Below are 24,867 nucleotides of genomic sequence, written 5' to 3'. Positions count from 1 at the left end.
CGCTTTCTTCTTTTCTGGGCTGCACCTATTCATGTGGAGTTCCTTCACTGTGGCAAGTTGAACAGAACCCGTCCGATCGATCGATCGTGCTCCTGGAGTTCGGTATTCAGATGTATCTCCCTGATGGTTCTGGTTATCTCACTCTCAACTACTTACAGCGTGTTTCTCGTTGGGCGTTCCAAACATGTACATGTCACTTAGGGCGTGTAAGTGGTGCCATTGTGTTCAGCTGGATAAGATGTACAGAAGTTTATTACATACAACAACTTGCAGAGTAAAATCTCGGACACTTTGGTATATATGGGATTTGACACAGAAAAAGGGAATTAGAGAAAGGGAACTAGCTCATAAAATGAGGAAAAGACGAGAATGGAGATGCGTGAGGGAAAGAGAATGAAGAGAGAAACAAAAAGATTAGCATATAGAATAGCATGGTAGGTTAGTGAACACATTTTGGAATAGCAACAGCAAACCGTTTTACCAGCTCAAATGTGCACTACCAATAAAACAAAAGCAGCCAGCAAAGCAGTTCAGTAATGTTTTACTTTCTAAATGTCCAGAAGGATTCAGCAAATCAGTACAAACATTCTGAAATACCTTGGCTAATGCTGGAGAATAGGAGGGGAACAGAAGCCCGGTGTTTTAAAAATTCTGCACTGGGACATTGAGCAGTCACTGTGGTGGTGAGATGGTTTCTCCTTGAAGCTGATGAGGGACAAAGCAAACCTCCAGCCAGCCACCCTGCTGAGAGCTTGGCAGTAAAGAGCCTGCAGCCAAGTAGGTGCTTTTCATCAGAAGAATTCAAAATAGTGTGCCAATATCCAAACCTGACCACTGATTGATTTGACCCAACTTCCTCAAAAAATTCACTTCCATGTCAAACCACGACAAATATGTAAAATGTAACATAAGATACTTGAAAAATGATGAATGCCAAAGGATCTGAGTATTAGATCTTTCCTCAAAGAGAATCCTTTTTGCTAACATCTACATGCCAGGAGCTGCAGTGTAGCACCAGGGAGACAAAGGAACCCACCAGTGCTGAAAAGCACCCATCTCCGAGCCGGCCACGTCCATTCGTTTGCAAATTAGGTCCTTTTCTCCCTGCTGCCAGCTGTGGGTTTGAAATACTGTGAAGCAACCTTCCCGTCCTTGGTGGGGTGCTTAAAAACACTTACAGAATATTTCTTACCAATATAACATTTTTCATACATCAATTTCTCACAAGCACGAATTATCTAAAATACACATAACAATTCCATTATTCCATCTGCTGCATTCAGCCAGGTCCATGTTAGCAGCATTCATTTGCTCACAAAGTCTCCTCAGGCCCAGCTCTTGAGGCCTGAGGCTTCAGCTCCTTCAGGTCCTGGTGCTCAGCTGCTCGAGCTGAACCGGATGACTCGGGGAGAAGAACACAGTCCATCCAATTCCGTCTGGGACACGGAGAGGGGAGGCTGTGGAAACAGGAGCAGTGTTTGGTGTGGCCTCCTCTCTGCCCTGTACGCCTTTCAGCGCTTTGAACCAGCCAAGAGCTTTCTCCAAGAGTGCAATGGAGCAGCTGTTCCTGCTGCCGGGTCTGGCTCTCTCCAGTCTCTGACCTTGCCTGCTTTTGTCCCTCTTGCTGTGCCCTCTGCTCCCCCAGGGCTCGGTGGCTGCTGCCCAGGACTGTGGGACTGGCACGGATCCAGGGGTCGAGACCCTCCTTTCTCTGCCCTTGGAGCTGCCTGGGCACAGCAGCCTTTTCCATCTGGAAGCTCTCCATGGACAGGGAGTCCCCAGCTCCGTTCCTTGCACAAGCTCCAGGAGCCCAGGGCTGCCATCTCAAGTCCCTGCTGGCCCTGGGGGCTCCCAGGTGGGCACAAGTGGGGCAGCAGAGCCAGCAGGGAGCCTGCGAGTCTCTTCCAGCCCTGTCTGCTCTGAGTTTGGGCCTTGGAGCCTCAGGTGGCCAAAGGCAGCTGCTGCTGGTCCCTCTGTGTGCCCCCGTGTCCAGCAGTGCTGCTCCATCCGTCTGTGCCCAGCCACGGGGAAAAGCCTCAGCCCTGCAGGGTCAGGAGCTGCCGGGCTCTGCCTGAGCAGCTCAGCCAGAGGGAAGGGAGCTGCTCCCCACGGGAACCAGGAGCCAAGGGCTGGAGCACCTCGTTCTGGGGCAGAGCCCAAATTCTGTGAGGGAGTAACAGAGTTATTCACGTGCACTGGTGTGTCAGCACTGCAGGTGCTGTGCCTGCAAACACATGGCTCGAGATGTGCAAAAGAATTCTGCAACTCTTGGCTGGAGCAGGATGTCAGCAGTGCTGAACTCCAGCTTAGTCCAAAGCAAACACTTGACACCTCTGCTCATATCTGCTAGATTTTTTACATCGGGGTATCCAGAGAAAAGTAAACAGAGGAGTAAATATTTTCATTATTTATCAGAAATATATCTCATTTTGCTGAACATTTCTCTTTCAGAATGTGTTATCTTCTTAAAAAGAAAAAGAAAAAAGAAAAAAAAACCCGAGAAAAATATTAAAGAGAAAAAAAAAAGATACAAATGTGTAGTGAAATCTTCTTGAACTTTGGATTAAGAGGTAACTGATCTTTTTAAAGGGAGAACTCATTTACTTTGTGCATGTTCTCATGCCTGGATCCATCTTACGGACTGACATCAGCATCCATTTTAAAGACTTTGGGTTTTGTTTCCAATGTTAAGATTGTTTTTTTTAATTGGAGTTGAAGCAATAGGAGGATGAGAGATGAATTGTGCACGACTGTGTCTTGAGTACAAAAATATTGCAGTTTGAAACCTGGACCCAAAGTATTGAAAATGAAACTTACAAATCCCAGTGCATTGTGTGACAGCAGCTTTTCCTATAGGATGCGCAGCATCACAAAGACTTCATCAGTGGGGTTGGGAGGGCTTGGAGCTTTGTCCTGTGCCACTCTGGGATGTCATGAACCAGGACTTCACCTGCCACCAGCCCAGGTCACCCTCTGCCACCGCAGCTCCTTGGGCCTTGTGTCCCCAAAGCAGACTCAAAGTGTTTCTGCTGCTCCCCCTTTGCACAAACCCACAGAGAGCTGGGATTTTTCCAAGGCTCGTGTCTCCATTGGGCCAGATTCCCAAAGAACCAGCAGCACATCCTGATGAATAAGGCGAGTTACGTGGATGGTTGTCAGCTCCACTTCCTGCCTAGAAATCCTGAAATTGCTTCCAAATGCTGCTCCTTCAGCTCCTGGACACCTTCTCACACAGAGCTGGGAAAAAAATCCACTGGCCACTGGGTAAAAGGTGAGTTATGCCCAAGTTAGAGCTCTGGGGGAAATCTCTGTCCCTCCCTGACGTTTTAATGTATCTGTACATGGGGGTGTGCATGGATGCGTCTTGTATACAAAGGAAGGAGCGTGCAAGGAACGGGACTGACACTTTCAGTGTCCATGCTATTCCATTACCCCTGGGTATAGAGACATTATGGAAACCCTGGCACAGACAGGGCCTTCTGTCCATGGGTACAGAGACATCCAAGAGCCCCTGGCACACACAGAGCCTTCTGTCCATGGATACAGAGACATCCAAGAGCCCCTGGCACACACAGAGCCTTCTGTCCATGGGTACAGAGACATTCAAGAGCCCCTGGCACACACAGAGCCTTCTGTCCATGGGTACAGAGACATCCAAGAGCCCCTGGCACACACAGAGCCTTCTGTCCATGGGTACAGAGACATCCAAGAGCCCCTGGCACACACAGAGCCTTCTGTCCATGGGTACAGAGACATCCAAGAGCCCCTGGCACACACAGAGCCCTCTGTCCATGGGTACAGAGACATCCAAAAGTCCCTGGCACACACAGAGCCTTCTGTCCATGGGTACAGAGACATCCAAGAGCCCCTGGCACACACAGGCCTGGCACACACAGGCCTGGCAGCACAGGTGGCTTTCCCCACAGGCTGCAGGAGATGAGAACACAACATTTGCCAACACTGACTGCAAGCCACAGCTCTGGGTGCTCCCCGTGAACCTCAGCTCTGGGACCACTGTCTGCCCCAAGCTTCAGGGGCTGCAGTGGGAGCCTGGCTGGGCTCTGCCCTGGGGCCATCCTGCAGGGACAGCTGCAAACAGGGAGCATTCCCTTGCCACAAACAGCTAAGCCAGGGCTGCAGGGCAGCTGCTCCAGCCCGGACTGCACTGCTGAGTGCTGTGCTCTGGGGCTGGGGCTCCCCGCACAGGGGACTGGACTGGTGTGCCACAGGAGACAGAGAAGCTGCAGCTTCAGCCTAACTGAGGTGGGTGCGTGGGCTGGGAAGAGTGGGGAGGCTCAAGGGGATTCACAGAGCTCCTCCTGCTGCAAGGACGAGGAAAAGGGAGTGGGAACTAAGCAGTGAGGAGAGCTGAGGGCTGGAGAGCAGCTCTGAATGACACTAAAATCCCACTGCACCTCTGAGACATTGCTGCTCCTCAGCCAGTGACAGGATGAGTCCCTAAGCCTGGGGTTCAGCCTTCCTCGTGGTGAGGGGCACCAAGGAAGGCAACAGTGTGATGGAGACTGCCATGGGCTGGGAACGCACTGGGGGAAAAGAGGGAGCAGTTGGGAAGTACAAGGCAGGTGGGGGAGAGAACAGTTCAGAGAAGGGCTGAGCTACAGCTTGAGCAAGCTGCAAAATGTCATTTGGGGTCATCCCAGATTGATTTCATTTCAGAAGCTATTGAACAAGTTTATTTTGGGGTGGTGGCATGTTTTCCCTGGGAGGTGTACACTCTGCACACTTGAGCTGTGTTGCTGAAATGCTCCAGCAGGTCTGTGCTGCAGGTCACCCCATTTCTTCTTTGGCTGATTGCGGCCCGCTGCTGAGCTCCAGCAGAGCCCTGGCAGAGCCCAGAGCAGCCTCAGCACCCGCAGAGCCCGGCTGCAAGGAGAGAAACCAGAAAGCGCCCGTCAGCTGAAGGCTCCTGTCCCCTTGTCCCAGCCGCCCGCGCTGCCCAGGCCATGCTGGCCGTGCCCAGAGCTGTGCCCAGAGCTGCCCATCCCTGCTGCCTTTGGGAGCAGAGCAGGAGGGCAGGACATGTGCCCAGCCTGCAGCCTGCCACGGCACATCCAGCCCTCAGCAGCTGCCCAGAGCAGGATGCTCCTGTGCTCACTGCCATCTCCCCAAAGCTCTGATCCCACCATGCCAAGCAGACGGGACCCACCTGACGCCATCCCCCGCTGGAAGAAAAGCTGGTCCCAAACGATGTCCTCAGCCTTCTCCAAGGGCACGGCCCATCCACGCCACAGCTGCTCCCAAGCACTTCCCCATCCAGACTGGACCCCACCTGGAACGCTTCCTCTAGGAAAACACACAACAAAATTTTGAAAATAGATTACAGACAAAAAGGGGAACAAGAAAAAAGGTCAAAAATCATATTACTGTCAGGGACTTGAGGAAGGCCCAACCCCTGCATGCCAGGGAAAAACCCACCCACAGGTGAGGGAAGCCCAGGCTCTCTCCCTTCCCCCCTGCACTGCCCCCCAAAATAACGGTGACCCCAAAGCAAACAGGGGCAGTGGAGCACCCAAGCCCTTCCTTGCCTGCAGAGCAAAGCAGCCCCTGCACAAGTTCTGGAGTCCCACCTCTGCTCCCACCATGGGGGTTTGTTTGTGTCGGGCTGGCTGCCCCAGCCCCAGCCCGAGGCACGGTGGGTGCTGGGGGCTGTTGTCAATGCCAGGAGCCCACTCCCATTTCATCACCACCCCAGCCCATCCCCCAGCCCTGCCAAAAGCAGCCTGGCAGCCGACTGAAGGATCAGCTGCATCCACCCCAGCAAAGGGGGAACCTTTGGTTCCTGGCCAGGCTGTGCAATGCCCAAATCTGGGAGCATCCCCCTGCGTGTGGACTCACCTGCAAATTTCCTGTGGAGCCTGGCTTTGGAGAAGGTGCCAGAATCGAAGTCCATCATCCTCAGCTGCCGGTGGCCAGGTGGAGGAAGAGGATGTCATCCTTGATGTCATCCTCGCTGTCCCCAGCAGCAGCAGCCCCACCTGGTACAGCTCCTCCAGGGGCTCCTTCTCCTTCCCTGGGGGTGAGCCCAGGCTGTCAGGGTTCTGCCCAGGGCCCCAGCTGTCAGGGAACCAGACAAGCAAACCAGCTCGGATGGCGGCCACCAGTGCTGGGCAGAGCAGCTTAGCTCCAGCACAAGGGCTGCGTGTGCCCATCTGATGACCCCTGGGCAGTGACACAGGCAGGACAAAATGTCTGGGTTCCTTTGCTTCTGATTGCCAAGGCATGTGTGGAGCTGCAACTTACCAGGGCCTTGCATCAAAGTGTGCCTGTGGCTCTCTTCCTTCTTCTAGGGCCGATCAATATCCTGCAGCCAGGGATCACAGAACAGCTCTTCTAACGAGGGCCTGTCCGAGTGCAGCAAGGATAAACACCGCCTGATCACATCTTGGCACTCTGGGCAGAGAAACCAGAACCCGCCGGTCAGTTGGAGAAGGCTCCTGTTGGCTTTGGCCCACTATTCCCGTGCCCAGGCCATGCTGGATGTGCTCAGAGCTGGGCCTAAACTTCCCCATCAATTCCCTGTTTTGGAGGAGAGCAGGAGAGCGGGACATGTGCCACCTCCTCAGCAGCTGCCAGAGCGGGATGCTCACGAGCTGCTGCTGTCTCCCAGCACTGGCATTGCCCCCGTGGCCAGAGATGAGGATCCACCTTGAGAGAGCCGTCGTGGTAGTGAGAGCTGGTATTCCCAGCTGATGTTCTGGCTCCTCCTGAAAGGGTGCTCCCCGCAGACCATCTGGTGCAGCAGGATGCCCAGGGACCAGATGGTAGCTGGCTTGCCGTAGTAAAATCTAAAGTGGATCCATTCTGGGGGCCTGTATGACCGTGTTCCTGTGGAATACAGATGGGGTTCATCAGGGGGATGCTGCTGCTCCCAGAGCCTGGCCCCAGCATCCCTGGGCGTGTGGGGGCTGCCCCAGTGGCACACGGGGTGACTGCCGCCCTCTCGCCAGCACCTGGGACTTGTGTACAGACTCGGGGTTGGAAAAGAAGCCACTGGGGTTGGAAGAGGGCAGCAGAAGTCCTGGCAAGGCCCGACCATGAGGAGGAAAAACCCACCCAGTGCTTGGGAAAACCATGCCTTCATCCTCCCTGCCTGCACTGCCCAAAAAACATCATGAATCCAAAAGAAACCAGGTGAGTGGAGCAGTCCAAGCCCTTTGTCACCTGCACACCAAACCGGCTGGGACACAGCTTACGGCCCCCCTCTCTGCTACCCCCACCCACCCGTGTTTTTGTTGGGCTGGCTGCCCCAGCCCCAGCCCCATTCTTGGGCAGAGTGGTGGGCAAAGGCTGCCAGCAGGGCTGGAAGCTGGCTCCCCACCCAGCCCTGCTCAAATGCAACTCAGCTGAAATCTCAGTGCCATGAAGGGCAGCAAAAGGGAGAATCCCTGCTGCCACAGCCAGCTTGGGCTGTGAGATGTTGGACCATGAGATGCCAGGACCGAGAGCACACCCCTGCGTGGGCTCACCTGCAAAGCGAGTGTAGGCTGTGTCTTGCAGGTAGGTGCCACAGCCAAAGTCGATCAATTTGGCCTGCCCGGTGGCCAGGTCAACCAGGATGTTCCCTGGTTTGATGTCCCTGTGCAGGACTCCACAGCTGGTGCAGTGCTGCACGGCCTCCAGCACCTGGCGGAACAGATCCCGCGCCACCTCCTCGGACAGGAACCCCCGTGCCCGAATGAAATTGTGCAAGTCCTGAGAGTGCTCTGGGCGTTCCAGCACGATCAAGATGTCGTTGGGGAGCTCAAGCCACTCCAGCAGCTGGATGACACCGGGGAAGCCAGTGGACACCTTGTCCAGCAGCACGATCTCCAGGGGTGCGCTGGTGCCGTCGGGCTGCGGGAGGAGCACGATGCCATCAGTGGGGCTGATGCCGTGCCGGGGATCGGGAGCCCCTCACCCAGCCCGGGATGCTCTGTGCCCTGCGCTGACCCCACGCCTGCTCTCCCTCGAGGTGTCCTGGTGGCTCCCACCCTGCCGGGCCTCGGCTCATCCCCGCCGGCACGGCCCGGCTTCTGCCGCTGGCCCCGCTCACTCACCAGCTCACCCCAGTGCCGGACGCGGTTCCTTGGCACCCTTTTGATGGCCACCTGCAAGCCAAGAGCAGCAACGGGCTGAGCTCGCCACCCGCCCTGCCCAGCCTCAGCCCCATTCCCCCCCCCTCCTCCTCCTCTTCCCCCCCCACCCTTCCCCCTCCCTCTACTCCTCCTCCTCCTCCCGTTCCCCTCCTCCTCCTCCTCCGCCCGCCGCCGGCCCCGCCGCTCACCGGGGCGCCGTCCGAGAGCCGCGTGGCCGCGAAGACGCTGCCGAAGCCGCCGCTGCCCAGCAGCGAACCCAGCCGGTACCGCTCCTTCAGGCCCTGCTGCGCCTTCCCTGCGTGCGGGACGCGGCTGTCAGCGCTCGGCCCGGGGCCAGGAGCGGCCCCCGAGCGCCCCCCGACCGCCCCGGGCCGGCCCTCCCCAGGCGTTCGCTCCCGGCAACGGGACAGCGGCGGCTCGGGGGCGGCGGCCGCACTGCCGAGCGGCGGAGCTCGGGCCGGGGAAGCTGCAGCGGAAGCGGCGGCAGCGGCCGCGCCGCGTGTGTCCTCCGCGGGGCCCGGGAGGAGCCGGGGCCGGGGCCAGGCTCGGGCCAGGCGGAGCCAGAGCGAGGCGATGCCGCCCCAGCCCCAGGCACCGATGCCCGCCCAGAAGCGCCACCGCCAGCACGGCCAGAGCCGGGCGGAGGCGAGACCCCGGCGGGACGGCCGGGGGCGGGGATGGGGCAGTCCCGCCCGGAGCCGGGGGCGGGCCGGGAGCATGGCCCGGCCGGGAATGGGGAGAGAGAGAGACTGGGAGAGGAGGGGACAGCGGGAAAGGGAGAGCGGGAGACGGTGCGGTACAGCGGGACAGGGAGAGGAGTAACAAGAGGGAGTCGACAAAATCACTGCTTTGGTTGCTGCTGCTGCTGCTGCTGCTGCCGCCGCTGCTGCCGCCGCTGCTGCCGCCGCTGCTGCTGCTGCTGCTGCAACTGAAGCTCCGGAGCCGTTTGTCCCTGTGTCCGTTTGTCCGTTGCCCGCTCACCCCCACGCCCAGCCCCCCGCTCCCTGGGGGCAGCCCCTGAGCCTGTCCAAACACGGGAACTTTGCCCTGTTCAGCCCAGATCCAGACTCTGGACTCCTGCACGGGGGCAGAGGTATCTCCTCGGTCGCTGCCGTGCATTGTCCCCGCTGAGGATCAAACCCTGTCGGGGCACATTTTCTGGCTGAAGGATTCCCTGGTCCTGGCCCTGCACTTATGGCTCCAGCGCTGCTTTCCAGTGAATACTGGAAGGCAAACTGTGTAGGTCATGGTACTTTAGAGTGTCTAGAACTTGCTAAGTCACTGATCTTAGAGGTGAGATGCATTTGGAATTAATGGGATGGAGAAGTAGTGCAAGATGGAAAAAGGCAGCAGAGAAATAAATAGAGGAAAACATCTTGGACTGTTTCTTTCAATTTTCATTTCACTTCTGGAAAGCTGTTTCAGTTTTCCAGGAATCTTCTCCACAGTCCTGTTTGCTCTTTTCAAGAACCTTTCCTGGAGAACCAGGTTGAGCTCCTGTCACAAGATGTGCCACCACCTGCAGCTTCTCTTGGCTTTCCACAGCGGGTGTGCAGCAGGACTCTGGCAGCCAAGCAGGACAAAGGTTTGGAGAACTTGACAGCTTGTCCTTTCTTTTCCTGGTGAGCTGGGGAGTTGTGCCATTGGTGAGGTTTTCATTGTGACTGTTCCAGCCTTGGGAAACAGGAGGTGGAACCAGGACTTGTTAGGGAATACAAGCCTGACTGAATGCAGAGAAGGAATCTCCAGAGCCCACAGCCAGAAATGGAGAGTTGTGTGATAATCATTCCCACATCTCCATGGACACCTGGAAAGTGATCTAGAACATGAAAATGGGACAGAGGGAGTTTGTTTCTGTGTTCAGTTTGGTTGATTCTACATCTCCTGTGCTGGTATAAATCAAGAGCACAGTCAGTTCATGATAAGCACCAGAACAGGCTGGACCTCTGAGAGTAGGTGATGGAAAGAATTTGAAAAGGAGAAATGCAGGGAATGACTTGGTGGACTGTGCCAGGAGCAGGGCAGGTCCCGCTGCAGGAAAAGCCCCAGGCCAGCCCCAGCACAGGGAAGGCCTCGGGCGCAAGGGCAGAGTGCGGTGCTGGGAGCTGTGCCAGGGAGAGCCTGAGGCACCAAAGGCGCCTTGGCAGCAGCAGCTGCTTGCAGGGCATGGCCAGAAGCCTCCCTTGGCAAGCCGGCCTGGTGGCCAGCACTGCAGAGCTGCTGCCTCAGGGCTCATTTCTGGCTGGGCTCTGCCCCAGCCCACAGAGTGTGACCTCAGCCCTGACTCTGCCACGGCCCTTGTGCCTGAGCCCTGCAAAGCCCAAAGGTCACCTGTGCCCCCCTGGCTGTGCCAGCCGCTGGGGCAGGGGGAGGAAAGGCAGAGAAGGGGCTGGGTTTGGCTGTGGGATGTGGGGTCCAGCAGAGACCATGAGGAGTCGAAACAGTGGATGGAGTGCACTGAGCAGCCCCTTCTGCCCATGCAGTCCTGGAATGGTTTGGATGGGAAGAGCTCTGCAGTGCTCATCTCATCCAAACCCCGCCATGAGCAGGGACATCTTTCACCAGATCAGGTTGTTCAGAGCCCTGTCCCAGCTGGACTTGAATGTTTCTAGGAGTGGGGCACTGACCACCTCCCTGGGAACCTGTCCTGGTGTATCACCACCCTCATCATCAAACATTTCCTCCTTATCTGTTCTTATCTGAACCTCCCTTCCTTTAGTTTAAAACCACCCCCCTTTGTCCCATTGTGCCAGGCCCTACTAAAACCTTTGTCCACCCTTGTATTTCCAGTGAGCCGGGTTTCCATGGCAACTGCCAGGACAGGTGACCCAGGTGTCACCCCCAGTGAGGGCTGCCATGGAAACAGTGCCCAGCACTGCCCCTTTCTGTCGGACTGACCTGGCCTTTGGCCCTGGCCCTGGCGTTTGCTGCTGGTTCCGCGGCGCCTGACCGGCCAGCGCGGCACAGGGCAGGTGGCCATGGCACAAGCCCCCAGCAAGGGATCCCCTCTGGCTCTGGGCAGTGACAGCAGCCCTGAGCAAGGGGCCAGGGCAGGTTTCCATGGCACCAACCATCACAAGGGCTCCAGGAGCAGAGTGACTCTTGCCAAGGGACTTTGTGGTGCTGTCGCTTAATATTAAATCTGGTTTTTGCTGATCCCTTGCTGGGGATTTTTTCAGCGCTCTCAAGCCCTCGTTGGTAACAGGGTGAAGGAGCCCTGGCTCAGGCTCTGGACCTGGGGCACATGGGTCGCTGCCGGGGGGTTCCTGTCCCCCTGTCCCACCCCCCACAGCCCCGGCCCCCGTCCCCATGTCAGGCTCTGGGGTCGATCTCGTGGAACATCCTCTGGGGGAGGCTGCGGCGCCGGGGGCGGGAGGACCCGGGGGGACACGGGACCCCACAGTGCACGAGCAGCGTTGGACTTCTCTGGGGGAACTGGGAGGGGGGGCTGGGGTGGAGTGACCTCCCCAGTGACCTCACACAGCCCCTGTGATGTCACACAGCCCACTCTGAGATGTAACAAGCCACCTGTGATTTCATACAGGTGTCCTGTGATGTCACAGCCTGCTCTTTGAGGTACCAGTCTGCTCTGTGATGTCCCAAAATCTGCCCTGTGATGTCACAGCCCAGCCTGTGATGTCACAGACACCCTGTGATGTCATAGCCAGCTCTATGATGTCACAGCCACCTTTGTGATGTTATGCAGCCTCGCTGTGATGTCACAGCCTGCTCTGTGATTTCACAGTCAGCTCTGTGCTGTCACAACCCACTCAGTATTGTCTCAGCCTTCTCTGTGACATCACACAGCTGCTCTGTGATGTCACAGAGCCCTTTTCTATGATGGCAGAGTCTTCTCTGTGGCCTCACAGCCTGTTCTGTGATGTCACACTGCCAGCCTGTAATGTCACAGCCAACTTTGTGACATCACAACCTCCTCTGTGATGTCACAACCTGCTCTGTGATGTCACACAATCACAGAATCACAGAATTGCTGGGTTGGAAGAGACCTTTAAGATCATCAAGTCCAACCCATGCCCTAACACCACCTCAGCTAAACCATGGCACTGAGTGCCACATCCAGTCTTTTTTTAAACACATCCCATGATGGTGACTCCACCATCTCCCTGGACAGACAGTTCCAGTAATTTATCACCCTTTCCATAAAAAACTTTTTTCCTAATATCCAACCTAAATTTCCCTTGGTACAGCTTAAGACACTGTCCTCTGGTCCTGTCAGTTGCTGTGAGGAGAAAGAGACCGACCCCCACCTGACTGCAACCACCTTTCAGGGAGTGTGGAGAGTGATAAGGTCACCTCTGAGTCTTCTCCAGGATAAACAACTCCAGCTCCCTCAGCTGTTCCTCACAGGACTTGTGTTCCAGACCCCTCACCAGCCTTGTTGTCCTTCTCTGGACACGCTCCTGCTCCTCCATGTCCTTCCTAAGTGGGAGGGCCCAGAACTGGACACAGCACTCGAGGAACGGTGCCAGTACAGGGGAAGAATGCCAAGTACACCAGTGCCAAGTACAGGGGAAGAATGACCTCCCTGCTCCTGCTGGCCACACCATTCCTGATCCAGGCCTGGAGCCAGTGGCCTTCTTGGCCACCTGGGCACACTGCTGGCTCATGTCCAGCCTGCTGTCAACCAGTGCCCCCAGGTCCCTTTCTGCCTGGGCACTGTCCAGCCACACCATCCCCAGCCTAGAGCAGTGCAGGGGGTTATTGTGGACAAAATGCAGGACTTGGCACTAGGACTGATTAAACTTCATCTTACTGAAATCTTCCATCCATCCAGCAATTCCAGGTGGCCCTGCAGAGCCCTCCTGCCTTCCAACAGATGGACACATGCTCCAAGTTTAGTGTCATCTGCAGATTTACTAATGAAAAGCTCAATCCCCTCATCCATGTGGTCAATAAAAATATTGAACAGAGCTGGCCCAGCACAGAGCCCTGAGGGGCAGCACTGGTGACTGTCCCCAGCTGGATGCAGCACCGCTCACCACCACTCTCTGGGCCGGCCATCCAGCCAGTTCTGAACCCAGCACAGAGTGCTCCTGGCCCAGCCGTGGGCTGCAGCTTTTCCAGGAGTGTGCTGTGGGAGACAGTGTCAAAGGCCTTGCTGGAGTCCAAATAGACACATCCACAGCCTGTCCTGCATCCACCAGGAGGGTCACCTGGTCATAGAACGAGACCAGGTTGGTCAAACACGACCTAGCCCTCCTAAACCCCTGCTGGCTGGGTCTGACACCCTGGCCATCCTGGAAGTGCTGTGTGATGGCACTCAGTGTGAACTGTTCCATGACCTTACCGGGTACTGAGGTCAGGCTGACTGGCCTGGAATTACCAGGATCATCCTTCCCACCCTTGCTGTGAATGGGCATCACATTGGGCAGCTTCCAGTCATCTGGAACCTCACCAGTGAGCCAGGACTGCTAGTAAATGATGGAGAGCAGCTTGGCAAGCTCATCTGCCAGCTCCCTATCACCCTGGGGTGGATCCTATCAGGTCCCATGGATTTATGAACATCCAAGCAGCTCAGCAGTTCTCTGACTGCCTCTTCTTGGATAACAGTGGTCCACTCTGCTCCCTGACACCATCTGCCAGCCCAGAAGGACAGTTGTCCTGATGGCAAATTTTCTTCTTACCAAAAACTGAGGCAAAAAATGGCATTAAGTACCTCTGCCTTCTCCTGATCTACAGTCATTAAATTCCCTTCCACATCTTATAACAAATAATGGTTGGTCTTACCCTTCCTTTTACCATTGATATATTTGTAAAAATATTTTTTATTATCTTTTACAAAACCTGCCATTTTAAGTTCAAACTGAGCTTTAGCCTCCCTAATTTCTTCCCTTCATGCCCTAGCAAGTCCTTTAAATACTACCTGAGAGACCTGACCCACCTTCCAAAGATGATACATCCTCTTTTTATTCCTAAGTTCCTTCAAAACCTCCTTGCCCATCCAGACTGGACATTTGCCTCGTCGACTCATCTTTCGGCACACAGGGACGGTCCGTTCCTGTGCCCTCAAGATCTCCGTTTTGAAGCATGCCAACCTTTCCTGAACTCCCTTGTTTTTAAGGGCTGCTTCCCAAGGAAACCTCTGAATAAGTCTCCTAAGCAGGCCAAAGTCTGCCCTCCAAAGTCCAATGTAAAAGTCTCATTTGTGTTCCTCGTGACTTCACCAAATATTGAGAACTCTATAATTTCATTATCACTGTGCCCCAAGTGACCTCCACCCACCACATCTCCCACCAGCCCATCTCTATTTACAAACAACAGATCCAATATAGTCCCTCCCCTGGTAGGCTCACCCATCAGCTTCAACAAAAAATTGTCCTCCACAAACTCAAAAAATTTCCTGGACTGCCTTTTTTCAGCCCACCTCAGCTGGGCAGCTGATTTCACCCCTAACTCAGGCTTACCACCCATGAGCCTGCTTCCAGACAACCCAGCTGCATCCCCTTCCCCTTCAGACCTAGTTTAAAGCCTTCTCAACAAGTTCTGACAGTTCATGAGCTAAAATTCTTCTGCCCTTAGGAGAAAGATGGAGCCCATCTGGTCCAAGCAGGCCAGGTGCTGTAAAAGTTGCCCCATGATTAAAGAATCTGAAATATTCTGCTGGCAACACCAACCCTTGGGCCACTTGTTAATAACTTGAGCTCTCCTATTGCTTTCAGCATTTTTCTTTGACTCCAAAGGGACTGAGGAAAAGACTGTCTGTGCCCCTGTCCTATTATCCACCTGACCCAATGCCCCAAAGTCCCTTTTAATTGCCCTGACACTCCTCTTTTCAATCTCATCACTGCCAGCCTGGGGTATCAGCAGTGGGCAATAATCAGAGGGCTGAATCAGCCCAGGCAGTGTCTCAGTGATATCCCGTACCCGGGCCCCAGGGAGGCAGCAGACCTCTCTGTGGGGTGGGTCTGGTCGACATATGGGGGGGCCCTCTGTTCCCCTCAGGAGGGACTCACCCACTATGACTACTCTTCTTCTCTTTTTGGTGTTACAAGTAGTGATCTGTCTTACAGATGAGTCATAACTGGGAGGCAGATAAATTTCTTCTAAGTCTTCCTGACTCTCCTGATCCAGGAGCTCACGCTTGTTCTGAAGTGGCACCTGACAAAGGGATGGGGGCTGGGAGGAGTTTTTATTAATACTTCCCCAAGCAGGGACCCATTTCCAGTCCCCTTTATCCACCAAGCATTCTTCTATTGCCTGACAGTGGGAGGCATGGGAGTCCTCTGACCCTTGGTGGGCCTCCCGTAAGGATGGAAGGGCTGTACTCCACCAATCTCTTTCCCTTTAACTTTCCCTGATACTCCTTAGTCTTTCAACTTCCTCTCTATGCTCAGCCACCAGTGTGAGGAGATCATTGACCTGTTCACACCGCAGGCAGATTTCCTCTGCAATGCCGCTGAAACCACTGCTAAGCTCAAACAGTCCACACAAGAATGAGTCTGTACAGACACATCCTTCCCGGAGGGTTCCATTTGGTTACACAGATTTGCACTAACTAGCGTTTTTGGTTGTGTGAAGACCATTACTAACAGAAACCCTGAAACCAAACAACAAAAACACCGAAAGCAACACACAGCAAACCTTTCCAACAGGGGCCACCTGGAAACCTGCAACCCTGCCTGCGCAAACTGCGTGCAAACTGCTACACAAACTGCCATGCCACACCCTCAAAGCCGTGCCATGCCCCTGCTTGCCTGCTCCGGGTCACCGCACTCCCCAGAGGCCTCTTTTAAAGCCCCTGCTTCACACCGCAGCCGAGAAAAACTCCGCCATGCACCTGCACGGACGAACGAGCACAACACAACCCACCTGCTAAGCGGCATTATGGGGGTGCATCTCCATCCTGCCCCAGGGAGGGTGGTTTAGGAGCTTAGAAATGCTCCTTGGGCATCAGCATGGCAGGTAAATGAAGGCAAACCCATTCTCTCTTCACATGGCAAAGAGGAAAACAGTTCCCTGGCTACCTGCAACATGGAGCAGAGAAAGATAACCCCAGATGAATGACCTTGTTTCCCCACCTCCACAAGAACCACCGGGACTCCAGCGCAGAGAAGCGCAGGGTGACCAAGGACGGATGGGACACTGCTGGAGCCAAGAGTCGTGTGCTGTCCTCTGTTTGATCTCTTCCCCACCCCAGTCCTGATCTTCCCCACACCCATGCACCCCCACTCTTTCCTTCCCCACCCCATCCTCCATCTTTCTCCTCTTTCCTTCTCACTCTCCTGTCTCCTATCCCTTTTCATCTGTCTACCGCACATTTATTGTTAAATAAATTCCCTGTTGTTGACTTTTGTAGATGACCTCCTGGACTGCTGATCGTTCTCAAAGGAGAACCCAAAATACACATACACACAGCTTGACCCGCACGCTGAAGACCCTCACTTCTTTATTTATGCCAGTTGATTAGCATAAATCATAATAAATATAACTTTAGTTCAATTCTACACCATGCACCACATGTCTTCCACAGATGTGGTTGCAATCTGCTGTAATAGCAATTAAAAGGGAAAGCGATAACGGCACTTTGACCACTGATAAACTAAAGGTAATTTGGGATTATGACAGTCTCTTTCAAAGGATTTCCAATCTTGGTGACATCTTGTTAATGACACTTATTATCCCATTGGGGGTAAAGCCACAGCTTTTCTTTTAACAATACTCTATGCCTTATACCCAGTTATAGTGCTGATTAAATCCCAATGGAACTGTCCTCTGCCTGTTAGAACATACAAGTGTGAGCCCCAAATGGGAGCACATGGCCAGCTGTGGATGCTGATGCCTGACTGGACAGGAACAGCAAGGATTTATTTGTGAAAATAATACTATTGACAACTCAGACATTTGCCTTGACCTTTAAGAAAATGTCAATATTGTGTTGAAACCCCAGCAACTGTGCTTGCATATGTTGGAAATGGATGTATCCGTATGAGAACTCTGTGTGATTCTATGTTTACAGAAAACACCACCTGAGAGACATCTGATCGCTCTAATAGCTGTAGCTGTAGTTTTAGCAAAATGATGGGATGCAGCTTTAACAATTCAGCTCCCTCACAACTCACCAATTGCTACAGTCCAACTGCACACCGTGTCAAGTTTCATTGCCTGTCACTGCTGGAGTGAATCTGGCATTGGCAAGAAACTGTTGCAATGGTCTGAGTCCATGCTGAAATGGACAACAGCACACCAGACAAGGAACCCGCATTACCACCCATCGTCAGGCAGAGAAGATACACCATGTCCTGTAAAGAGGGAAGAAAGATTGAGAACATTGCTGGTGGGAAACTATTTTGGGATGGCCACACAGAGCAACTGGAATTTTGAAATTAATGTTGCATCCAATTGTAGTTTTGTTCGTTTCGTCTTTATTCTGTTTACTGTTTATAATAATCCTGCATATCCTGTCAGAAGATAAACCAAATTATATCCATCCAACATGTAAACCACATACAATGAACTCAGAACATGAAATGTTATATAATTGCAGTATTTCTGAACCATAAATGAGAAAACCTATCAATTAATTTCACTCTTACCTCTAATCTGCAATATGCCACATATTTATGACAAAGACGCAAGAGATAACTGAATTACCATTCAAGGAGTTGGTAATTTGTATTAAATGTAGCCACAGGGTAAAGGGACTCAGAGCTGGGCACAGGATATGAGGTGTGGCCTCCCCAGTGCCCAGCAGAGAGGGACAATCAGAGCCCGGTCCTGCTGCCCACACTATGGCTGGCACAGACAACCAGGATGCCCCTGGCATATTCCTGACCAGAATCCCTCCCTCCCCACCCTGCCCCCAATCCCTGCAATAAAGAATGGACATTTTCCTTGGCCCTACTTTGTTATTAATCTTTTTATAAACCACACTTTTTATAGACTTTCACAGTAGCCATCAGAGTAATTTCAAATGGATCTTTTGCCTTCCTGATGATCTTTCGCCAGGAGGTCGGGGCTGAGGGCTGGGATCCAGCGTGGGCTGGGTGGGAAAAGCACTTTGGCACTTTGGCAAAGGAATTCCTTGGGGATGTTTAGGGGAGGAACAAAGGTGGGACAAGAGGTCTCTGGGAGGAAGGGCGGCCATGTCCACCAGGCCTTTGTGACCCACGGTGACATCGTGCCCAGAGGCCATTGTGACGCGGGTGCATGTCGTGACCCTTGGGGCTGCCAGTCCCTGCAGTGGCCACTGCCAGGAGAGCAGCTCTCTGAGGAGGCAGCAGCTTCTCTGAGGAGGCAGCTCCCCTGGGTGATTGTGGCCAGTGTTCACCAGAGCACTGCCACAATGCTGAAGGAGGAGGAGGAGAATGCCCACGGCCAGCCCCGTGAGGGGCAGCCACTCAGATCCATGCAGCAACAGGTGAGGGACAGGGATGGAGGGACAGCCTCCAGAGGGACAGCCCTGGGGCAGAGACAGCCAGGCCAGGCACCAGGCCATGCTCTGTGGAGGGGACAGTGCTGGGATGGGCCAGGCACAGCAATGCCCCAGAGGCAGCGAGCCCAGCTGGGAACCCGGCCCAGCCTGGCTGCTGTGGCCAGCACCTGCCCTGGGGCCAGGCCTGGGCATGCTGGCACATGGGGGACACTGTGCCCACACAGCCACCTCCATCCCGTGCCTCCTCCTGCTTCCCACAGGTGACCCACAGGCAGCCACAGGCGGCACCTCAGGTCACCTGGACGAACAACACGCCTCACAGCAGTGTCACAGGGCCACAGAGACTGTCCGTGTCGGACAAGCTCATCTGCCAGCTCCCTCATCACCCTGGGGTGGATCCCATCTGGTCCCATAGATTTATGAATATCCAAGCAGCTCAGCAGTTCTCTGATGGCCTCCTCTTGGATAACAGTGGTCCACTCTGCTCCCTGACACCATCTGCCAGCCCAGGAGGACAGTTACCCTGAAGGCAAATCGTCTCCTCATTAAAAACTGAGGCAAAAAATGGCATTAAGCACCTCTGCTTTCTCCTCATCTGCAGTTTCTAAATTCCCTTCCACATCTAATAAAGAACAAAGGTTGGTATTATCCTTCCTTTTACTGCTAATATATTCGTAAAAGCATTTTTTATTACCCTTTACAAAAGCTGCCATTTTAAGTTCAAACTGAGGTTTGGCTTCCCTAATTTCTTCCCTTCATGCCCTAGCAAGCCCCTTAAATACTTCCTGAAAGACCTGACCCTCCTTCCAAATATGATACATCATCTTTTTATTCCTAAGTTCCTTCAAAATCTCGTTGCCCATCCAGGCTAGATGTTTGCCTTGTCGACTCGTCTTTTGGCACACAGGGACAGTCTCTTCCTGTGCCCTCGAGATCTCTGTTTTGAAGCATGCCCAGCTTTCCTGAACTCCTTTGTTTTTAAGGGCTGCTTCCCAAGGAACTCTCTGAATAAATCTCCTAAGTAGGCCAAAGTCTGCCCTCCAAAGTCCCATGTAAAAGTCTTATTAGTGTTCCTCCTGACTTCACCAAATATTGAGAATTCTATAGTTTCATGATCACTGTGCCCCAAGTGACCTCCAACCAGTACATCTCCCACCAGCCCATCTCTATTTACAAACCACAGATCTAACATAGTCCCTCTCCTGGTGGGCTCACTCACCAGCTGCGACAAAAAATTGTCCTCCACAAACTCTAAAAATTTCCTGGACTGCCTCTTTTCAGCTGTATTGAGTTCCCAGCAGATGTCCAGCAGGTTGAAGTCACCTACAAGAACAAGGGCTGATGATCCAGAAACATTCTCTAGCTGCTTATAGAATGAGTTGTCCACCTCTTCTTCCCAGCTGGCTGGATGATAACAGACTCCCAGTAGGATGTCAGCCTTGTTGGCCTTCCCTCTAAGTTTCACCCATAGACTTTCAACTCCATCATCATTAGTTTCAACATCCGTAGCATCAAAAACTTTCCCCAATGTAAAGGGCCACCCCTCCACCTCTTCTCCCTGTCCTGTCTCTCCTGAAGAGCTTGCAGCCATCCAGTGCAGCGCTCCAGCCATGTGAGTCGTCCCACCCTGTTTCTGTGATGGCAATTACATCATAGCTCTGCTGCTGCACCATGGCCTCCAGCTCTTCTTGTTTGTTACCCATGCTGTGTGCATTGGTGTACATGCACCTCAGCTGGGCTGCTGATTTCACCCCTAACTCAGGCTTACCACCCACGAGCCTGCTTCCAGACAAACCAGCTACATCTCCCTCCCCTTTCACACCTAGTTTAAAGCCCTCTCAACAAATTCTGACAATTCATGAACTAAAATTCTTCTGCCCTTCACAGAAAGATGGAGCCCGTCTGCTCCAAGCAGGTCAGGTGCTGTAAAAGTTTCCCCATGATTAAAGAATCCCAAATTTGGACAATGACACCATCCCTTGAGCCACTCGTTGATAATGTGAGCTCTCCTATTGCTTTCAGCATTTTTCTCAGACTCCAAAGGGACTGAGGAAAAGACTGTCTGTGCCCCTGTCCTATTAACCACCTGACCCAATGCCCTAAAGTCCCTTTTAATTGCCCTGACATTCCTCTTTTCAATCTCATCTCTGCCAGCCTGGGGTATCAGCAGTGGGCAATAATCAGAGGGCTGAATCAGCCCAGGCAGTGTGTCAGTGATATCCCGTACCCGGGCCCCAGGGAGGCAGCAGACCTCTCTGTGGGGTGGCTCTGGTTGACATATGGGGCCCTCTGTTCCCCTCAGGAGGGACTCACCCACCACGATTACCCTTCTTTCCTTTTTGATGTTAGAGGTGCTGATCTGTCTCACAGATGAATCATAATTGGGAGGTTCACTGGACAGATAATTTTCTTCTAAACCATCTGGCTGACTCTCCAGATCCAGGGGATCATACTGAATCTGAAGTGGCACCTGGCTTGGGAGAGGGGGTTGAGAGGGATTTTTATTATTATTTGTATTAATTTTATTATTACCTCCTCGAGTAGGTACCCACTCCCACTCCCCTTCATCAGCCAGGTGTCCTTCTATAGCCTGACAGTGGGAGGTGTGGGAGACAGCGGGAACCAAGGAGAGCATTGCTGCCCTGCCAGACCTCATGGAACCAAGGATCCATTGGGACACTGCAGGGCCCTGGGGCACCACGGTGCCATTGTGACACTGCAGGGCCCAAGGATCCTAGGGACTTTGTGACACCAGAGGGACATTGTGACACTGGGAGGCCTCATGGAATCATGGACACCATTGGGACACTCTGGGGCCTCATGGAATCATGGACAGCATTGGGACACTATGGGGCCTCATGGAACCGTTGTCTGTGTGCCATGTCAAGTTGTCTGGGGGTGTTGATCTGCTGGAGGGCAGGAGGGCTCTGCAGAGGGCCCTGGACAGGCTGGATCCAGGGGCCAAATCCAACAAGGTGAGGTTTAACAAGTCCAAGTGCCGGGTCCTGCACTCTGGCCACAACAACCCCTGCAGCGCTACAGGCTGGGGACAGAGTGGCTGGACAGCAGCCAGGCAAAAAGGGACCTGCAGGGACTGATGGACAGCAGGCTGGACATGAGCCAGCCGTGTGCCCAGGTGGCCAAGAAGGCCAATGGCTCCTGGCCTGGATCAGGAATGGTGTGGCCAGCAGGACCAGGGCAGTGATTCTTCCCCTGTGCTCAGCACTGGTTGGGCAGCACCTCGAGTGCTGTGTCCAGTTCTGGGCCCCCCCAGTTTCGGAAGGACGTGGAGGGGCTGGAGCGTGTCCAGAGAAGGGCAACAAGGCTGGTGAGGGGTCTGGAGCACAAGTCCTGTGAGGAGCAGCTGAGGGAGCACGGGGTGTTTATCCTGGAGAAGAGGAGGCTCAAGGGACACAAGTGGTGTCAGGGCACAAGTTGGACTTGATGATCTCCAAGGTCTTTTCCAGCCTTGCTGATTCTGTGATTCTGTGAAACCACCCTTGGAGCAGTTGCAGGAGGAGCCCTGGGCCTCCTCTTCAGAAGCTCCAGCAGCCCAGGTCCCTCAGCTTCTCCTCACAGCCCCAAAGTCCATCCTGTCAGTCCTGCAGAGCCTCTGCAGCCCCTCCTCACTGCCCAGAACAGGCAGCCCCACAGCCAGACACAGCAGCCCAGATGTGCCCCCCTGGCCTGGGGTGCCTCTGGCAAGGGAGCAGCACGAGGCACTGCAGGAGCCTGCAGACAATTCCTGCAGCACTTGTGGGATGATCCTGCTCCCCAAGGGACGTTCCCATGGTGCCAAGTCAGGAACTGGAATGGGGGAGTGGGGCCAGAGAGGAAAGGGCAACCAGGGATGGGCTGTTGGCAGGGGAGGGAACAGGAGTGGGCAATGGGAAGAAATATGTACAAGGGAAGGAAAAAGAAAGCAAAGGTGAAGCCGAGGAAATGCTCAGGGCAGTTTGGGGGTGGCTGCCAGGCAGCCCTGGCTCTGAGCAACAGCGTCTGCAGTGGGACAGGAAACTCCCAGCTGATGGGAACAAACTTTCTGGCAGGCTGCAGAGGCCAGGACAAAGCTGAGTGGTTTCCCTGGCGTCCCCCAGCCCTTCCTGGCCCCAGGGGCTGATGGCATTTGTGCTCCCTCAGGTTCATGTCCCCACAGCAGCAGCATGGGGGTGCTCCCGCCTGCTGTGTGCAATGCAAACAGGGGCTCCTGAGCCAGCGCTGCCGTGGCTGTGCCTGCAGGGATGCGGCATCTGTGTGAGCTGGGGGAGAGGCCAGGCCTGCAGAGGGGGGATGTTGTTGGCAGCTCCATCAGGACGCTCTGGGACGCTGCCCTGGGCTGTCCAGCGCACTGGGGATGGATCAGCCCCTGCTCTGCTGCTCTTTCCCGTCTCCCCCAGGGCCCTTGCAGAGCACCAGCCATGCTGTTTGCCCCCAGCCTGCCCACGGCCAGCCTGGGGCTGCTCACAGGGGTTTTCTGTGCTGAGCATTGGCCGTGTTCTTGAGAGAGCCTGGGCAAGGAGCCTGGAGCCCCCAGGCCCTGGCCTGAGGCGTCAGCGCTGCCCCAGCAGTGCCCATGGGCTGTCCCTGCTGCAGCCCCGGCACTGCCACCCCCAGGACTGTGCCCGGCCCCGAGAGCACTCAGGCCCTGCAGCAACACCAGGGCCACCAGGGCAGCGGGGCAGGGCCACGGGAGCAGCACTGGCAACACCATGCACAGCCCCCCATTGACACAGTCTGTGTCCACAGGGAAGGTGGGGAGAAACAAAATGAGAAATGGCACAAACAATGACATTTTTTTGTGGAGAATATTGAAAAAGGAAAACAAAGGTAACGGACTTTCAAAATGAAACCAACAAGAAGTATCAAAGATGACTTTTATTTCAAGTGATTTGCAGAAATTGGCCAGTAGTTTAATGTTCCTGAAACGATTCCAGTCATCAGTCTCCTCACTGCAGCCTTGAGCTCCTGGTTCCTCAGGCTGTAGATGAGGGGGTTAAGGGCTGGAGGCACCACCGAGTACAGAACTGACAGGGCCAGATCCAGGGATGGGTATGACATGGAGGGGAGCTTCAGGTGAGCAAACATAATAGTGCTGAGGAACAGGGAGACCACGGCCAGGTGAGGGAGGCAGGTGGAAAAGGCTTTGTGCCGTCCCTGCTCAGAGGGGATCCTCAGCACAGCCCTGAAGATCTGCACATAGGAGAAAACCATGAACACAAAACAACCAAATGCCAAACAGGCACTAACTGTAATAAGCCCATGTTCCCTGAGGTGGGATGTGGAGCAGGAGAGCTTGAGGATCTGTGGGATTTCACAGAAGAACTGGCCCAGGGCATTGCCATGGCACAGGGGCCGGGAAAATGTATTGGCCGTGTGCAGCAGAGCATTGAGAAAGGCACTGGCCCAGGCAGCTGCTGCCATGTGGGCACAAGCTCTGCTGCCCAGGAGGGTCCCGTAGTGCAGGGGTTTGCAGATGGACACGTAGCGGTCGTAGCACATGGTGGTAAGGAGTTAAAACTCTGCTGAGATGAAGAACAGAAAGAAAAAGAGCTGAGCAGCACATCCTGTGTAGGAGATGGTGCTGGTGTCCCAGAGGGAATTGTGCATGGCTTTGGGCACAGTGGTGCAGATGGAGCCCAGGTCGCTGAGGGCCAGGTTGAGCAGGAAGAAGAACATGGGCGTGTGCAGGTGGTGGCCGCAGGCTACGGCGCTGATGATGAGGCCGTTGCCCAGGAGGGCAGCCAGGGAGATGCCCAGGAAGAGGCAGAAGTGCAGGAGCTGCAGCTGCTGCGTGTCTGCCAGTGCCAGCAGAAGGAAGTGGCTGATGGAGCTGCTGTTGGACATTGGCTGTGGCTGCACATGGGCACCTGTTCATGGAGAAAAGGACAGTGAACAGTTAGAGGAGATCCCTGTAACCAAAACCAAAGCCATTTCCCATACACCCTCCTCTGGAACACACACGGACGCACTTCTGTATTTAAGAGTTTAGAGGTTTTCATTTTAAGCTCCCACCATGTCTCTCCTGCTATTCTTGGATATCAGAAACACTCAACATTCCTGCCTCCCTCTGGTGGAACAGAATTCCCTTAGGGAAGATTATGAGTGGAGACTGAGGGGAGATCGTCTGTCACTTCATTCTCTTTGGAGTTTCTCTGGGCTTTCACTTTTTCAAATGAAGGATGTTCACACTCTCATGCTTCTTTTAAAAACACTACGGTGCTACTGAGACAGATGGATCCACCACAGCCCTGCTCCACATTTGCAGCCAAGGACTCACCTTGCTCATTTTTCCAAGTGAGCAGCATTTTCAGTGTCAGAACACCTCTGCCTTTCCCCATCAACCTTATAACTCAGAGATGATCTAGGACAGGTTTGCAT

The 24,867-nt window shown here is 54.2% G+C and overlaps 2 protein-coding genes and 1 pseudogene across 4 annotated transcripts in view; 1 reads left to right on the top strand and 2 right to left on the bottom strand.

Moving 5' to 3' along the window:
* The window catches only part of LOC137464017 (zinc finger protein 850-like), a 646,379-nt pseudogene that overhangs the window by 425,686 nt on the left and 195,826 nt on the right, over positions 1-24,867 (bottom strand).
* Positions 1-24,867, top strand: part of LOC137464016 (zinc finger protein 850-like) — a 506,586-nt gene that overhangs the window by 417,286 nt on the left and 64,433 nt on the right. The gene's annotated exons all lie outside the window — the stretch shown is intronic.
* On the bottom strand, positions 1,313-23,988 carry LOC137464007 (olfactory receptor 14J1-like). The gene is made up of 3 exons (XM_068175342.1): positions 23,469-23,988; positions 6,667-6,846; positions 1,313-1,389 (listed from the first exon to the last, which is right to left on the bottom strand). Exons 1-3 carry the CDS (start codon positions 23,986-23,988, stop codon positions 1,313-1,315), a joined length of 777 nt encoding a protein of 258 aa, XP_068031443.1.

The sequence above is a fragment of the Anomalospiza imberbis genome, chromosome 34 (assembly GCF_031753505.1).
Source record: "Anomalospiza imberbis isolate Cuckoo-Finch-1a 21T00152 chromosome 34, ASM3175350v1, whole genome shotgun sequence".
NCBI classification, from domain to species: Eukaryota; Metazoa; Chordata; class Aves; order Passeriformes; family Viduidae; genus Anomalospiza; species Anomalospiza imberbis.
The sequence above is the reverse complement of the archived record's forward strand: the minus strand, read 5'-3'. Positions and strand labels throughout refer to the sequence as shown.